Consider the following 19,045-nt stretch of genomic DNA (forward strand, 5'->3'; position numbering starts at 1 on the left):
GTTCCACATTTTGGCCGCTACGGGAGCGTCTTTGGTTTCGTTCTCGTCTTGATTTTCGGGCTTGTCCACGGCCTTCTCTTCGGCCTTTTTCACCTCTTTCTGGTCCGTCCCAGCGACCTCCTTTTTGGGGCCAACCTCTGGAAATGTGGGCTCTTCCTGCTCCACCACCATGTGCTTCTTGAGTCTGGACCAACCGCTCAGTTTGGATTTCACTCCCTTTGGCTTTTGCATGACTTTCAGAAGGGCCTCAGCGGGGAGGGATTCAACGCTTTCCCTTTTCTCCGGCGCAGATTTCACTGCAGCTGGTTCTTCTTTCTTATCTTTTCCTTTTTCTTCACTTCCTGTTGCAGTGCTGGGCTTTTGGCGTCCATCTTTAGTCTTGCTTTCAGCTACAGGCTCTTTCTTATACGCAACATCAGCTTTTGTCTCAGGTACAGGTTTCTGGACTTGATCTTTTCCTAATAGTTTCCGGACTGCCTTCAGAGGACCCTGGTCGTCACCTTTGGGCACAGGTCTGACTTCAGGAGGGTTCGTCCTTGGTTTGGCGACTCCTTGAACTGGTCTCTGAGACGGTTTCCCTGGTGTCGTTGGGGGTTTAGACTTTGGTGGTTCTTGGATCACCGTTTTCTCTTGTTTTGCTGCAACCTGACTGGAAACCATGCTCGTCTCTTGTGCTATCGTTGTTACAAAGATGTCAGACGCCTGTGAAACGATAATGATGGGAATTGAAGGGGTGACGGCAACCTTCACCTCCCTCAACTGGGGTTTCTCTGCCTCTTTGGGAGTTTCTTTAGCTTTAGACACCTCTGGCATAGCTTGTTCCTTCACAGGTGTTTCTTGAATTGGTGCATTACATTCTTCTGGTTCCTCTTTTGGCGCGTTAACCTCCTCGTCAGCTTGCGTCTTGGAACCGGAGATACCAAAAGCTGGAGAGTAGGTTTTAATTCCTCCGTGAGCAGCATATTCAGCCGGTGTCAATCCACGGTAGCCAGACTTAGATTTTTTAGCAGTTTGAGTTGGGGTTTTAGGTCTCTGAAAACCTACAGGTGATGGTGACATCCCGTACGTAGGTGTCCTTGGTCTTTTAAAACAAGGCGAAGTGGACATGAGTCGGGATGCCTCGTATGTTGGAGTCTTAGGCCTCTGGTTGCTGTAAGAAGTCACTGCTGGTGTTTTGGGCTCAGTTGGTGGGGGCTTAGGTCTTTGAGAGCCAGCTGGAGCAGCTTCTCTTGACAGATCAGGCTCTGATTGTGTCATATTGATGCTCTGCTGGATTGGTTTAACCACTGGAGTCATGACCAAATGAATGTCCCCGTTTGGTATCATTTCAGCAGGCTTAGGCTCACTGATCTTCTCGCTTTGGGAAACAGACAAACTGATCTTCTCGCTTTGGGAAGTTGACAAACTACTCATCGCAGAAAGTGTTTTGGGCGTTTTTGACCTCTCCGGCTCTACTGGGATTGGCGACACGGCGAACAAGAGAGGATTCGGCCTTGAGACTTCAAAGACCGGCGTTGCAGCCCGATTCTTGTTGTATCCCGGGGTTCGAGGCCGTCCTGTTGGTGTTTTAACTCTGATTTCAGAAGTTGGAGTTGCTCTTTTGATATCAGAAGTTGGAGTTGCTCTTTTGATATCAGAAGTTGGAGTTGCTCTTTTGATATCAGAAGTCGGGGTTGCTCTTATGATTTCAACCGTAGGTGTTCTTATAGTATTCATCTCCGTTGTTGGTGTGGTGCCCCTTTTAATTTCTGAAGTTGGTGTTTTCCTCTGGGGATCTGGGCCCAGTAAAGGAGGCAGAGCCGTCGGTGTTGTCCCTCTTCTGACCTCAGATACGGGAGTCAAATCTTGCATGGTTTCTGCCGGTGCTTTACTTTGAGGTGCTGTGCTGCCAATGGCGGTTAAAGCAGCTGTGTCGTACACCGGTGTGGTCCTGGTTGACTCGTAGTAGGATGTGCTTGCCGTATACATCCTAATTTTGGGAACATCAAACATCGGTCTGGGCGATCTTGAACGGTCGGTCGCTTTGAATGTTGGACGTGGACTCCTGCATTTGGCCATCGGGATCAAAACAGTGAGAGGACGAATCAGAGCTTGACCCCCCATTGCTTGATAAGGAGTTGGACTTTTTGCTTGTCGCGTCCCTCCAGTTGCGATTGGACTAAGACCGGCATTATTGTCAGCAAATGTGCTAAAAGCCGGCTTTCTTACTTCAGCAGCTGGTACTGTTGCCTCAGGTGTAAAGGAGGCTGGCAGTAAAGATGTTTTTGGCTCCGCAGGCTCAACGACTTGCCACGTAGCTGTTGAGACTTCAGACACGTTGGTGGAAGCAGAATATGAAGAAACGTTGGTAGTATTCTGCGGGTAAGAGTGCAATGGGGACGCCACCATCTGAGGGGAGAATCTTCCCGGTCTCCCGTACGCCGCTCGATGTGGGTAAGGCGACGCCACATGTCGATAAAGCGGTCTGGCGGTGAACCTCGGAGGCTCCTGGACTCTGAAAAGACTGAACGGTGTCTCCGGAGTCTTGGGAGGCGTTGAGTGGTCACTGTGCTCGAGGTCAGGACTTGCTTCGTTCACGGGGGAAAGGTTGGAGCGGAAAAGCGTGGCGGGCTGCGATGCCTGAGCGGAGGCCTTCTTCTTGGCGGATCTCTTGAGGAGTTTCTGAAGCCGGACGTTGTCCTTTCCAGGTTTGGGAAGCAGGGGCGGAGGGTACTGCTGGTAAAGCAGGCCCGGGTTGGTGACCGCCCCGTAAGCGACAGCCATGAGCGCTTTGGCACCCTGAGGAGAAACAAAACAAAAAAGAGAGATTGTCAGAAAAGACAAGAACAAAGTCATTGGAAAGTTTAACAGAAACTTAAACTCCCTAATGTTACGCACTCCCCCTTCCTCTCTCCTCTCAGGTGTTCCTGATCTGAGCTAATCAGGAGTATTTAGGAAGGCTGGAGGAAAAGAAGCTCTCTCTCTGACTCACTCACACTTAGCCATTGGTTCTATTTCCTGTTATTTATTCGATCTTTAGTTTGGAGAACCTGGTAGCCAAGTCTTCGTGGTTTTCTTTTCTTAGTTAAGCCTATGCATTTATTTTAGCCCAGGCTGGCCCAGGATTCCTCCATGTTTTGTCCTTTTTGGCCAGTCCTCCAGACCTTTACCTTTTGTATAAGTTAGGTACAAACATTTAAAATCAATAAACCATATTGTTTGTGTCAACTTTATCGGGTTTGCCTTTTTTACTACATGTTGACGGTCACAACTTGAGCCGTAACACTAAGACACATCCTTTAATAACCCATCCACTTAAAAAATGCCACAAACCTAAGTTAATGAAATTCTTAACGTGCTATTTTGTTAGTTAAACCTAAAAGTGTTACAACCTGTAACTTTCTAAAATGACTTAAGGTAACCACACTGACATTTGGATCTGAATATTGAACATTTTCTTTTTGTGTCTTCTGCAGATTTATATCATGACGATTACTGAGGAGGTTTCCTGATCCAACAAAGACGTCGGCTGGACTTTAAAGTCATCATACATAAACAGTCACTTTTTCTGACTCTCAGTTGGACAACTTCAAACGAAAAGTCCAAAAATCATCAAATGTCTATATTTTTATTATTTCCTCTTTTCTTTTGTATTTCCTGACATTCAGTGTTTGTATGATGTATATATCTGACTGTGAGCCTTCATGTTTCTGTCCCTCTCCACTGCAGCGTTTAGGTGAACCATTCCTGATGTGTGGTTGTCCTTGTGTGATGGTGTGTAGGAAAACTTTTGCAAAGTACATTTATTTGTATACGTACCACTTGGTTATTTTATCTGTTCAGCACTTAAACAGTGGCTGAAGAACAATCTGAAAACTGCTCGCTGGAGACATACTTTGTCAAAAACTGGAAAAGCAGAGTTAATACTGATTACAAAAAGTCTGAGAAAATGTATTTGGTATAACCATACAATCAAATTTCATTTCCTGTTTGTGTTTTTATCAGACTTTTTACTCTGTCTTACTACAGACATTTTCCAACGTTTAATATGCATATACTGAGGTGTCTGATTGTATGTGTTTGTAACCACTTTTCTGAAATAAATTAAAATCATTTTCTAATTTAGCTTTCTTTGTTTTATGTAATGTTAGACCATCGGATTACCAAACCATAATCATATCATTATATATCCTTGTACTGTACATCTAAAAATAGAAGTTAAGTTTGTCTATGTTGGTCTGAATTTCCATTAAATAACTTTTGGAGATTCATGGTCCCCAGAGATGGGATAGGCTAACGGCCCGTCCACACAGCGGCGTGCTTTGAAGCTTGCCGGCGGGCGTGTCTGAAACTCGACCAACAACCAATCACATGAATCTCCCGCCCCTGACACACAAGCAGCGGTTTGATTGGCTAGAGCTTGTACTGGCATATGATTCGATTGGCTGACGCTTCTGCAGAGGCTTCAAAAGTTGAACATTGCTCAACTTTTGAAGCAAAAGCTCCGCTTCGCTTCCCACAATGCAGTTCGGCGAAATATTACGTCACCCCATTCAAAGTGAATGCTGTGTGGACGGGCCGTAAGGGGCGGGACATCTGTAAGCGGTTGACCAATCACATATTTGTTTACAAGGCACTCCAAAAACATAAAACTGAGGCTGCAGTCGAATAGTCCATTTAGCTTAGGAACCTTCCTAACGGAGTGAAATGACCCGGAAGTCCCTCAGTGGCAGCCATGATAAGAGCTGTTCCAATTCTCTACATGATAGGAAAGGAGGTTTCAAACTTCCTTTATAACTTCCTTTAGCTTAGGAACCACTGGACCTCCCTAACCGAAAGGAGAGGAGAAAATGCTGCCCCACAATGCCTTGCAGCGGCAGCATTTGACGTCACACAAGTCGGCCGTTCACGGAAACAACCGATTATGACGGAGAAATGATATCATGAAAGTTACGGTGCTTATTAAGCATTTTAAAACGTATGTGGTAAGTTGCCAAAGTGCTTTGTTTTGAACGTTCATCAGTATTATAATCAAAAAGAGAAATATGAACGTTAGTTTTTACTGAAATGATCAAATAAAGTCAACATTTCACTGAGCTGTGTGGGGTTTGTTCAACTTTGAAAAGATGTTTGAATGATGTACACAGTGATAGGTGTTAAGGACTAACGTTTATAATAAATACATTTGTATTGATTTTAAGATATTTTCATACAATCATACGTATTGGGATCATTTGTATTAATGTGGACCGGAGGGAGAGGGTGACGAGCAGAAGTTTCACTTTCCTTTTTTATTTCAATTCCAGCTTTAGTCATGAATAATATGTTTCTCTGTTGTTCATAAAGCATAAAGCAACAGCATCAGAGCACGGTGCAGAGTCTCTCGATGAGTCCCTCGTTCTTATTAAACATCCATGTTGTAGTCCGTTGTATAGAAAACTGTAGTTTCCATAGTTTCCCCACAGCAGCAGACGCACACAATGACGTCCGCTGGCGCATCATAAACACGTCGGATAGTGAAAGTGCATTCGATTTTCTAAAGTACCGCAGTCTCTTCTCCTAAGTCCTTTTGAATTCTCCTATCCACTATCCCTTAACCCCGTGACCTTTCACTCAGAGGTCAAGGGATAGACGATAGGGTTAGAATTTAGGAGCTGATTTTTGGATGGTCCGACTGCAGCCTGAGACTGACCTTTAGAAAAATGCATATCTAAATTAATGTTATTATAGATAATACACGTATGGAAGAGGATTACGGCCAAATGTGATATATGTTTTCGGATTACTTATTTTTACATTTGGACTTTTTTCTCAGAATTCCCCCCATAAAATTCACTTTTGGTCAGATAAAAAAAAAACTATTCACATGTGTTCCTCATCCTCTACGGTATAAATGTTTCCATTGGAGTTTGACAGAAAGAACACATGTTCTGTGCCTGCAAAGGAGCGTGTAATCCTCCAACAAAGGTTAAAACAAACATCACTAATTTGGGTTTTAAGAGGTTTTCATGCACGTTAAAAACATGTGTCTTAAAGTCAACACAGATGCACTCGTCCTGGATGACTCGTCACGTTTATGAAAGCCAGAGAACAGCAGGAGAATCTCCTGAACCCTTCCTGGATGATGTTACGCCTCACAGCTGATCCTGGGAGCTTTTTACCCGGCACTAAATTTAGTTTGGTGGCCGGCCAATCACCTGCTTCGCTTTTTTAAGACTCCAGCCCTTTTTTTTACAGGCTGCATCACTTTCCCCGAAACACAATAAATCAGGGCGGTGCTATGCAGATCAGGTGGAGCTGCTCTATGTAACAGGAGCACTGTGTAGTGTACACTAACTGAGGTCATGTTTCAGCATCAACTGCGTTATGTGTGCACCTATGAGCTGATCAACATCCCGAGGATCAATATGTATGGGGATGTTTGGCTCTAAGTGCAACAACACTAGAGGTTTAATTAGGATACATGCCTGTAGGTAATATAACGAATGGCTTAAATTTGAGTGAAAGTGTATTAAAGAAATGTCAATTTGTGACCTTAAAATCATGCAACTCAATTTAAAAGATCACTTAAATAATGCAACAGACGGAACAACATACTGAGGATTCAGCTATTCTTACAGCCTTAAATGTAGTGGAGCACAAAATGAAAATAAAAATGGTCATGAGGAAATCAAAAATCAAAATGGTTCATCCTCTGGGGAGCTGGGACAGGATTAGAACGTTTCAAGGCAACATGTTGTTTTCTGTTAACGGTGTTAAAGTAAAAACACTGATATAGATTTTGTGTATCTGCTGAAAGTGAATGCAGAACATGTGACCTCATGACATCACAGCCCGACGACATTTGATAGGGCGTCAGAAATATGTTGTCACTGAGAATAACCAATCACACGAGAGGACAGGAATTTAAAATAAAAGCATGGAGACATTTAGTGGAACTGTTTCATACATTTCTAATCCTAAAAATAACTCAGTGAGATTAATATTACGTTTCTGATCATAGCTGACCGAGCAGTCCGTACCAAAACAACTGTCTCATCAGCAGTTATGAAACAGCATCACATCTTTTTAGATTAGCTTTTTATTAGCAACCCCCCACTTTAAATCTTCTTTTAGTCTTACCTACTTTTATATTGTTTTATTTATTTAATAGGTCTTAAAGGATTTTATCTTATATTATTTATTTAAAAGCAGTTTCGATAGCGTTGGTTTCTTTTTACGTTGGTTTTTAAATATTTTAATCGTTTAACCTTCTATAGAATTATGACATTTGTATTTCTATAATCTTTATCTTTGTATTTCTGTTGTACCGATATGTTCCCTTTGTGCTATGGGGTTTTATGTTGTTGCATCGACTCAGTCGTCTCGTGTCTTATCTGTCCGAGAGAAATAATTATTTATTTCATTTTGATTATCACACCTTTTAGCTCCTTGTGTCTCCTAACCTGTTCAAATGTTAACTGTTGCTGCATGTACCTTTAAAGGTTTCAACATGTGATCTGAGGGGAATTTCTTTTTGTTTATTTTTAACTTGTGACGTGTGCAAAATGTAAAGCACTTTGAGCTGCACGGGCTGTATGAAAAGTGCTACATAAGAAAAGCTTTATTAATATTATTATTTCATCCTCGGTTTATCATGAGTGACACCTCAGTGGTGGTGGTTTTTTCAAGCTGCCCCCCCCCACCCTTATTCCCACCTCCCTCTCTGAACCGACACATGAGAACCCGTTCCTCCTTTTAAGGCTGTGGGTAGGCTCGGTATTTGGAGCGCCTTCAGGAAGTTCAAAAGAGGAAAGGGTAATAATAGCCGTGTAATAAAAAACCAAGCCGCTCCACAATGCCCTCCTTTAAGTAAATGAATCCACCCCAAAAAGAAGTCATTAGGCGAAGTTACGAGGCTTCACACACACACACACACACACACACACACACACACACACACACACACACACACACACACACACACACACACACACACACACACACACACACACACACACACACACACACACACACACACACACACACACACACACACACACACACACACACACACACACACACACAAACACACACACACACACACACACACACACACACACACACACACACACATAGTTTAAAAGGAAAAAGAAGGAACATACCAAGTAAAGACTTCTTGCTGGTGGTTCAAAGCGCTCCAGGCAGGTTCCCCTTGACAGAAGAGAACATTGATTCAATATCACACCTCGGTGTATTACCCACAATCACACAGCAGGAACACCTCAAAGCTAACATGTGCTCATCATCCAGTCATGCCTTATTGCAGATAAATGGCACAGTGTGTTGTAGAAACAGTGCAAAGCTAACACTTAGCTCAGCTCTGATGGTGCAAGAAACACCGATTCATCCAATCACACGTCAGATTTCTGGCTGCAGATGTCTTGCATTCGACACCAGCTTCCCTGCTCTCTACCTGCAGATTAAAAAGGTGTAATTTTGGGGTGTTTACCTGTGCTACTGCTGCTCGGGGGGCGGCCGGCCGGCTGCTGCCTGCTTTTCCCAGCCGGAGTGTCAGAGGTTCATGTTGAGCCCAGCCCGACCCCCCCGTCCTACAAATGGAAGGAACAGACGCCATGGCAGTCCAAAAATAAAACCCTGCGAGCCGCTCAGAGTGACAGCAGAGAAAGAGGCAGCACGGACAGGCCACGGGACCTTAGGTTTCACCACATCAGGGCTCTAAAAGTGGGGTCCATGGGCCATCCAGGGGTCCCTCGAGGATGTACTAGTGATCCTCCAGAGACCTCAGAAGAAACGAACCAACAAAACAACACAGTTGTTTAATTTCATGTCCCTTAGAAATATTTCAGTGATTCTTGATTTAAAAGCTTTAGAAAGAGAAAGGTTGTAGGTGTGAGTTCTTTGGTGGTTCAGAGGGTCCCAATTAGGGGTGCACCGAATGGGTAATTCTTGGCCGAAACCGATACCGAAAGGCCGAAAATGATTAATAGAAATATATATATATATAATGTATACATTTTTTACCAATGTTGTTGAGCTACCTGATTATGGAAAAATACATGATTATGGCAAAACTTAACTTAAATAATAATCACTATTATGGGTCCATAAAACATTTATTCAGCACTTTTGAATGCATACAGTACATTAATTCCAAGTCAAGTGCATTTTCTTTTCTCTGTAGGATAACTAGAACAAAGTGCATTCAGAACAAAGCCAAGGTGCTTTAAAACTACATAAACATCTAGGCCAGCAGGCCAACAACAAAATAGTGTGAATAAAGACTGTAACAGCCAGGCCTTCAACAACAACAAATGCACCTATAAGTGCATGCATACAAATGTGCAAACTGGATAAATCCACATGAATGGAACTATTTACAAATGAAATTACAATTCAATTTCAAGAATCTGCAAATAAGGCTGTCTGTCCTCATAAGCAAAATAGTAAACATTGTATAAAGATACATAAAGTGAAAACTGGATACAAAATCCACAATCAATTACAAATTAAATTACAATTTCAAGAATCTGCAAATAAGGAGGTCTGTCCTCATGAGCAATGTAAACAACATTGTATCATTTAGATACCGAAAGTACAATATATTGAACACTGTGCTGCTGTCATTTCCCCCTAATGATAACCTGAGATGGTGAATTATAACTCAATGAAAATGGTTCAGGAAAGTGGGTATAGAGTAGGCATGTAGAACTAGATAAGCTTATGATAAGCCAGCCTTGTCTACTTATTAAGGAAAAGTGGGAGGTTCTTTTTAATGAACAGTAGCTTCTCTGATTTATCAGCCATAAGTCTGTTCCTCTTCTCATCAAGCACATGAGAGGCAGCGCTGAACAGTCTCTCGCTGTCAGTGCTTGTGATTTGATCTTACTCCGCATATTTGTCCGGGTGTTTTGATTTCAAGTGGTGGAGTAATCCCGAAGTGGTGAAAGTCTTTGCAGTGACACCCCCTCGAGAAATGTCAGCTGAACACGTTTTACAAATCGCAATCCGAGCCTCTCTCTCTGATATTTTTAAATATCTCCAAGCGGCAGACATGTTGGCTGTGAGCCAGCCGCGAGCATGGTCGCGTGCCGTGCTTGTCGCCGCGTTTTGATTACGTCATCACAACAACACGTTAGTTTACCAACGTAACCCTGTTCTCTGACATTCGGTGATATTTTTAAAAAGGCCCTTTCGGCTTTCGGCCGAAAGGGCCTTTTTAACCATTTTCGGCCGATAATTTGTGGTTGTGGTTCGTGGTTAGAGGTCCAATTATATTTCAGTGGGTTCTAGGGGTAATGTGAGGGTCTAATGCAATTGGATTTTAGGCAGTCTCCAGTCCTATCATATGTTCTAGGATTGCTTTATTGTAAAGTCTTAAAAAAGGGTTCTTAGGGCACTTTCACAACCTCATAGTCATTTGGGTTGCTCCCAAATCAAAGGGTCCGATGAGATTTCAGTAGGTTCTAGGTTTTCTTGGGGGTTATGTGAGGGTCTAATGCAATGGGATTTTAAGAGGTCTCCAGTCCTATGCTTTCTATTTTATTTGTAGGATCTCTACATTTGAAAAGTCCTCCAGAGGTTCTTAGGCCACAGGACCTTAGGTTTCACCACCCCAGGGCTAAGTGGGGTCCGTGGGCCATCCAGGGGTCCTTCAAGGATGTACTAAAGATCCTCGAGAAGTCTCAGAGAACACAGTTGTTTAACTTCATGTTCAGTAGAAATGATTAAAGACTTCTTGATTGGTTTATTGATTTAAAGGCTGTAGGTACAGGAAGGTTGAAGGTATGAGTTTGTTGGTGGTTCAGAGGGTCAAGGGGTCCAATGATATTTCAGTAGGTTTTCTTGGGGGTGATGTGAGGGTCTAATGCAATGGGATTTTAGGATGTCTCCAGTCAGGGAGGCTGGCCAACATGAGGCCCCACGCAAAGGTAAGTGATGAGGCCCTCTGTTTCGCGAGCGTCAAGGGAGGGGGGGGCGGGTGCTAGTGGAGCGCCACACTAGTTGTACCGCATAAGCGCATAGGTGTGCCGCATATTCGGCTCAGGTGAGGCCCCCTCCGCAAGGTGAGGCCCCATGCAGTCTGCATGATCGGCCTGTAGGGAGGGACGGCCCTGTCTCCAGTCCTATTTATATGTTTAGGATCTCTACATCTCTAAAAGTCCTCCAGAGGTTCTTTAGGTTTCACCACCTCAAGGCTCTAAAGATGGGGTCCGTGGGCCATCCAGGGGTCCTTCAAGGATGTACTAGTGATTAGTCTCAGAGAACACAGTTGTTTAATTTCATGTTCCTTGGAAGTAATTCAGTGATTCTTGATTGGTTTGGTGATTAATGAGCTGTTTGGCACAGGTGCTCAAACAACAATAAGAAGTGCAAGAGGAAATGTGGAAATAGTGCAGGAGAAGTTAACTATATGGAAGTCAACTAGAATGAGATGAGCTAAAGATGTAATGTGGAGTTAAATCCTGTTCAGTGAAATCAAGAACTGATTATTGTAATAATAGATGAATATGTGGGATGCAAACAGATGAGTGTTATGAAGGTGGGTTTTAGGTGTTTGGTGGTTCAGAGGGTCACGATTGTGGTTAGGGGTCCAATTAGGTTTGAGCTTTTATTGGGGGCCATGCGGGGGTCCAATTCATTGGGATTTCAGGAGTTCTCGAGTCCTATTTGAGGCTTGCTGAAAGTCCTAAAAAGGGCTCTTAGGGCACTTTCACAACCCCAAAGAGTCAGTTTGTTTACTCCCAAATCAAAGTGAATTTGAAAGCTTTGGTTTGTTTTCTATTGAGTCTTTAGTCGGTAAATGTTCTTGCAGAAGTCTTTGTTATTGTTCCGAAATCCACGATAGAAACAATAAACCTAGCTTAGGCATCCCAAAGGTTCTTTACGAGGTTCAAAGGTTCATTAAGGTAGTTTCAGTGATACTCCCGAATGTGTTTACTTACTAGAAACTAACCCTATTTGAACTCAGGCTTCGACAAACAGGGGTCCAGAATCCAGGAACTGTTTGGCCCGATCCCAATGTCCCCCGTTGACCCGCATCACCTGAATCTGATCGACCTGATCACCCGGTAAGATCTTTATTGCGACTGCAAGCGCTGGAACTGGTATAAATAGAAATGCAGCAACACAAAATATCACATCACCTTGACAACATCAAAACAAATCCGCACATACCTTTGTGTCTGGGAACCTTTATGTTATGGGTTCAATTGTTTAATTTCAACCTCTTTTTTCAGGTTATTGCCTTAAAAAGTGAGGTATTTGACTAATTGGTTCATTTCTGTTAACACAGCATCGTAAACGGTTATGGTCCCGCCTCCGGTGTTTGTTTACCGGTTCGTTGTATTACCGCTTATGGGTGTCTCCTGGTGAAACCATATTTAATATCCGAACGCTATGGGTCAAAGTCTGTTAGTCTGGAGATTGGAAGAGGACTTCTGTAAACTGTTGTGAGGGTTTTCAGCTAAGGTGTTCAAGGCGCGTATCTCATTCCAGATGTCTGAAGACTTTTATGGGATTTTCATGTTGTGGGTTAAGAAATCCTTGAGAGAGAGGAACCTTAAAGGTGTTAATGAGACCCTTGACTAAACAACTTCATTTGAATGTTGTTCGGATTAAAGCTACAGGGTTCCTGGACTATTTGAACAAATACAAATTGGTAAGAAGCTGGATCTAATGTCAGGTCTTTGACTGGATCGGCCTAAAGCTTCTGATGAAGTGAGGATGGTTTAAGTACTCCCACAGTGTATGCTTCTTATTTGAGTAAAAAATAAAGGGATGTATTATTCTTACTTACCTGAACCCTTAAGTTAGTAAGAACCAGTGCTTTACAATCCAGATGAAACAAGTACAAGTGCAGTGAATCAAAACCAATGAGAAATACAAAATAAATAAAGAGGTGTTGCTCGAATTTTATGAGTATTAATGGAGACCATTTTCCTTCAAACCTCAGTTTTTATCTGTAGTCTCGCTTTGATTTTCTCCATTAAATAAACATGTTTTTCCCTGTTTCTCTGATGGACTATGCCGGGGGGCTTCAGCTACGACACCGTTACCATTTCTTTGTAATTAGAAGAACAATTTCTCAGTAAGAAAAATACATTTCTGTCCGTCATATCACTGGGCAGTAAACCCAGTATATAAAGAGCTGGGTCCAAAGGGAGGGTAATGCCCAGCAGCTACATTACCTTTTCTAAATATTGTAGTTTTAAACCTTGGTTACATGCAGCCTTTTGTCCCCTCTCTCCTTCCCAACCTGTGGTGAACTTGTTTCTAATTAGGGGGGGGTTATTTAAGACAATGTGCACCATGTTAGTATTTGCTTTTCTATTCAAATGCTCCAGTGCACTTTGGACCAAATCTCTCTCTCCTGATTAAGTATTTGAGGAGGTTTAAGGATCTTTTATGTCATTAAAAAGATTGAAATGTGGTGCTTATATATATATCCTTTATTTAACCAGGTAAACGTCTCTTTGAGATTAAAATCTATTTTCCAAGTGCGACCTGGCCAAGAGGGCAGCGTGAACAAAGTTACAACAAATGAACACAAAACCATACAGGCAGACGAATACAGATGTGAAACACTAATGAAATGTTAACCAGTCAATATGCAAATAAAATAAACCATTATAAAACATTACAAACTGGCACAATTTTAAAACAACTTTGATATGGGATATACGAGCAATCACATCGACCAATGGTTTCTTATCCTCTGTCCTTTAAGATGGACTTGAATCCCCCATAGTGATCAAATCGCTGCCTCTGCAGTTTGTCAGAGTATATTTTAATTGACCTTACAGTGTTTAAATGTGTTGTGTAATCCCAGCAGCTGGAGCGCAGACCTGTCGGTTCAACAGGAGGTCTTTGGCCTGAGCTTTGTCTATTTGTGTTTCTGTGACATGACAACATGACGCCTCCTCCTGAGGGGCCATGTTTGTTATTCTGTCGTTGCAGCGCCATCTGCAGGAAACCAGAGGATGGTTCAGGGTCCCGGAGAGATTCAGACCTCGATCACAGCTTCTGCTTATAAAAGAAGCCGAGGGTCCGCTGAATGATTCCTGCTGCGGCTGGTTTGGACTTTGGAAGACATTAGTAACAGATCCAGCTGATCCTGAAACAAACCCTGCACTTGAATAACTCTTTCCATCAGATATATAGACTCTTATTGCACTATTTTACTTCTCTTTTTGTATTTACTTTGTTTTTCTGTGTCATTGTGTTGCACTGTTGGAGGAGACTGTGACCTCAGATTGTCATCGTCATAACTACACTGTAGATATGAACGTACGCTAATAAAAGCCTTGAACCTTGAGATAATTAAATAAAGTTCAGTGTCATCCAATTTGTAAAAAAATTAAAACATAAATCTTCAGTAGGGAATTTTAACGGACAAAAAAATACAAAAATTCGCAACAGAATTGCATAGTAAATAACTAAGGGGCACACATATGTTTATATTTAACCTGTTTAGCCCGAGAGACCCGGTACCGGGGCCCTCCCGCAACATATTGCAGGAAACAGTGTCTGAGGGCATCTTAACATTTAATAAACTATGAATATTTTGTATCCATGTAACGGGAAGAAACTCATCGAACTGATCATTTTTATTTATTTAAAAAAAAAACCACACAATGCTAACGCTGAGCCTCTGAATTAGCAACGAGCGAAAAATGCTAACAGATTACTGCAACGAAACTCACTCATAAAACCTTATTATTTATCCTTTCTGCACATCCAACACATCGATTCGCATCGTGAGGTGACACAGAACCGATGGGTACATACATTATCACTCCATGATAAGAACTTGTGACTTTATAAACAAAAACAGACATCACAACATGTGGCGCTAGGTAGCTAAAAACGCTAACATGGTTTACCTGTGTGGTAGTCTGGTCAAAAGTGGTCTTCAATGGCATTAAAACAATAAAAACGCTGCTGAAGTTAATCCATAGGTTAATCCAATGTGTCTGTGTCCCTTTGAAATTATTTCTGATAATCCATAAGCAATAAACCTGCTTTTTGGTTTCCAGAGCGAGAGATAGGTTCACTCTGATGCAAACCTGCATACGCAAAACCCCCCTACTTTTTTTTTACCATGTGTGTGTGTGTGTGGGGAGATTCCCCTTCGATTCTATTGGCTCTAACGGTCAGAAAGAGATGCCAATCACCAAAATCGACCAATGGGTTCCAGAGAAACGGTAAAACCCCCATTTCCACCCAAATCACCCCAGAGGTGGAGTTTTTTTTCTAAACCTCTCTAAAAAGGTCAAATGTCACTTGTTTTGCATCAATCTTGATACAGGGTACTTATTATATGTTGTAATTTGGATTCCTAAAGCTTTTAGTCTACCATACCATCATCCAAGGTTAGTTTTATAAGTAAAAGATATTTGTTGGACGGAAACTATAATTTACAGTTTTTTACTATGTTCAATCTGAATTTTCTTTAAAATAAAAACATCTATATTGATTCTGACTCTACTACATCCAACTCACAGGTTTATCATTACTTTGAGGAAAAAGATTATTAATTTAACCCTTTTAGAAGGAAAGATATGCTCATTTGTTCTGGGAATGTCATTTTCAAGCCTGAGACCTGAAAAACAGGCTCAGGGCTCAACATTAACATGTTCATTCAAACGGTATATCTTCTTTCAACAGTTACTTTATCACTTTATTTAAAGTGGACCTATCATGCTATATTTGAATAATATATTGTTGGACCATACCTATATAAGGCATATTTATACTTTTTATTTTTCAAAATACCAAACAGATCATGCATTTTAGCCATTCCTCATTTCGCTCAATTTAACACTGTCTTTGCATCATGGGCTGATTCTGTGAGAACAGCACCATCTACAGGCCTGGCATATGTACTACAGCGTCTCCAGCGCTTTCCAACGGCAACGTCCGTGGCTGTCTCCTCCTGATTGGTGGAGTTGGCCCAATCGCCGTAGCGTCACTTCTGTGACGTCATAGAAGTGTTCAAATCTGGATCAGTCTGTATCAGATCCGTTGCAGCCCCTTTTTAAGAGATTTGGGTACGGAGGAAAATAGAGAGGGTTGTGTTTTCCTGACACTTGGTGAGTTCCCTGGAACACCGGGGACACATATTCATGTAGAAAAGACGTACAAAAGTGCATTTTGGATGATAGGTCACCTAAAAAAAAAATGGTATTATTTTTTTCTATTTAATTCTACTTTGTCTTTATTTTCCCATTGTGTGAATCCTATTTTTCACTTTTTAAATAAAGTTCCATCTTATCTTAATAAACCGTATTTAATTTAATCTTAATGTAAAATATTTAATTTTACATTCTGTTCTTGTATATATCATATTCTATTTACATGTATATACTTCTTGCACTATTTTTGTATTTGTATTTTTGTATTTTATTATATATGTGGCATTCAGTGACGTGCGGTGAGGTTCATGGCTGGTGAGGCACTGACTCTTTCAGAGTCAGATTTACAAATATTATATTTTGACCTTAATCGAAATATTCAGTTATTTTCAAAAGCTTTTTTAGTCTGATGCTTCGATTTATTTTAAACAGACTGTTCAACAAAAGGATACCCAAAATCTAAATATTGGATTGTTCTTTCTTAGTAAGATCCCATTTTCATTACAATTGTGGTCTTACCTTGACTTGAAGATGAAGTCCATGCTCTCCTTCTGGAAAACAGTCTCTATTACATTTTTGTAAAAGTCCTCCTTATTTTCCTGTAGTTTCAAAAGTCTAGCTTGTTGTTTGTGTCTACCGTCTCTGCGTAGAATAACAGTAGCAACAAGAACCTGTGGGCTCACGTGCGCCCCCTTCAGTGCGGCAGAGGTTATGGCTGCCTCCCCTGCTGCTTTTTTCATTGCCGTTATATGATGAGACCAGCGAGCCTAAATATCATATATACGTTAAATAAGTTATTTAGAGACTATGAATGGCGAAGATACATTTAATAAAGGGATCTACAAACATTACATTGGTGACCTACAGTGAGATGGTAACAGGCATGCGCTTAGTGCCCGCGCTCCAGCCAGTTTCTGTGGGGTGACGCATTCTGAGGTGAGGCAGAGCTCATCTGTGCCTCACCTCACCCCACAGTAACTGGCTTGAGCGCGCTCACAAAATAAGTGCCCGCGTTACATTAGGGCCCGCTTTCCAGCCAGTTACTGTGGGCTTACGAGAGGCAGAGCTCGTCCCTGCCTCACTTCTCATCGCTACCCGTAGTTTTAGCGGAGCTCGGCCAATTTGCTGATTTTGACTATAAAAAGCGATTGGAATCATACATTAATCACACTTACAACATAGATCAGTGGAGACATTTTATTATTATTACTATTTCGTTTTTATTTAGTTGTTTTTCCGTTTCATTGGACTCGGAGTATGACAGGTGAGGCTTTGCCTCCCCTGACTGCACGTCGCTGGTGGGATTGTGGGAGGAGTTCAGGTCAGAAGAATTTCATTGCATATCAAAATAAAACCTTTGAATCTTTGAATCTTTTGAACTGTGATGTATATCCAGTAAGATAAAATAAGAAGTGCTTTGTTGATCCCAATTTCGGAAACGTTTGCGTTGCAGCAGCATAACTAACAGCAAAACATTTTTGTTTTACCTACCTACCTACCTATCTACCTATCTACCAAGACATAAAGACATACATTTCGCTGACGTTTTTTTTTACCATCTGTGTGTGTGTGTGTGTGTGTGTGTGTGTGTGTGTGTGTGTGTGTGTGTGTGTGGGGGGGGGGGGGGGGGGGGGGGGGGGAGATTCCCCTTCGATTCTATTGGCTCTAATGGTCAGAAAGAGATGCCAATCACCAAAATCGACCAATGGGTTCCAGAGAAACGGTAAAACCCCCATTTCCACCCAAATCACCCCAGAGGTGGAGTTTTTTTTGCTAAACCTCTCTAAAAAGGTCAAATGTCACTTGTTTTGCATCAATCTTGATACAGGGTACTTATTATATGTTGTACTTTGGATTCCTAAAGCTTTTAGTCTACCATACCATCATCCAAGGTTAGTTTTAACTATAAGTAAAACATATTTGTTGGACGGACACTATAATTTACAGTTTTTTACTATGTTCAATCTGAATTTTCTTTAAAAATAAAAACATCTATATTGATTCTGACTCTACTACATCCAACTCACAGGTTTATCATTACTTTGAGGAAAAAGATTATTAATTTAACCCTTTTAGAAGGGAAGATATGGTCATTTGTTCTGGGAATGTCATTTTCGAGCCTGAGACCTGAAAAACAGGCTCAGGGCTCAACATTAACATGTTCATTCAAACAATAAATCTTCTTTCAACAGTTACTTTATCACTTTATTTAAAGTGGACCTATCATGCTATATTTGAATAACATAGTGTAGGGCCATACCTATATAAGGCATATTTATACTTTTTATTTTTCAAAGTACCAAACAGATCATGTATTTTAGCCATTCCTCAGTTCGCTCAATTTAACTCTGTCTTTGCATCATGGGCTGATTCTGTGAGAACAGCACCCTCTACAGGCCTGGCATATGTACTACAGCGTCTCCAGCTCATGTGCATATCAAAATAAAACCTTTGAATCTTTGAATCTTTTGAACTTTGTGATGTATATCCAGTAAGATAAAATAAGAAGTACTTTGTTGATCCCAATTTCGGAAACGTTTGCTTTGCAGCAGCATAACTAACAGCAAAACATTTTGTTTTACCTACCACCTACCTACCTACCTACCCACCTACCCACCTACCTACCTACCTACCTACCTACCCACCTACCTACCTACCTACCTACCCACCTACCTACCTACCTACCTACCTACCTACCTACCTACCTACCTACCTACCTACCAAGACATAAAGACATAAAAAGACAAGACAATGTACATAAGTCAAATTAAAACACTAGAAATAAACAATCTAAAATATTTCTGAAATAGAAATAAAATAGCATTAAAAAGTAAAGAAAAATCGAAATACTAATTTACAGTCACAAAATATAAAGCAGGATATTAAATATACATTATGTTTATGTGTCTTGGCCTTCTTTCAGACCCCAG

At 41.4% G+C, this 19,045-nt stretch overlaps 1 protein-coding gene across 1 annotated transcript; it reads right to left on the reverse strand.

Annotated features, from left to right (window-relative positions):
• On the reverse strand, positions 1–8,623 carry prr33 (proline rich 33; the record flags this gene model as incomplete). Its single annotated transcript, XM_079684544.1, has 3 exons — positions 8,471–8,623; positions 8,124–8,172; positions 1–2,778 (listed from the first exon to the last, which is right to left on the reverse strand). A coding segment is annotated over exon 3 (2,763 nt), but the record flags the coding sequence as incomplete, so codon positions are not given.
• Positions 8,624–19,045: the final 10,422 nt, after the last annotated feature.

This window comes from Notothenia rossii (genome assembly GCF_949606895.1).
Source record: "Notothenia rossii genome assembly, chromosome: 5".
In the NCBI taxonomy this organism is placed as follows: domain Eukaryota; kingdom Metazoa; phylum Chordata; class Actinopteri; order Perciformes; family Nototheniidae; genus Notothenia; species Notothenia rossii.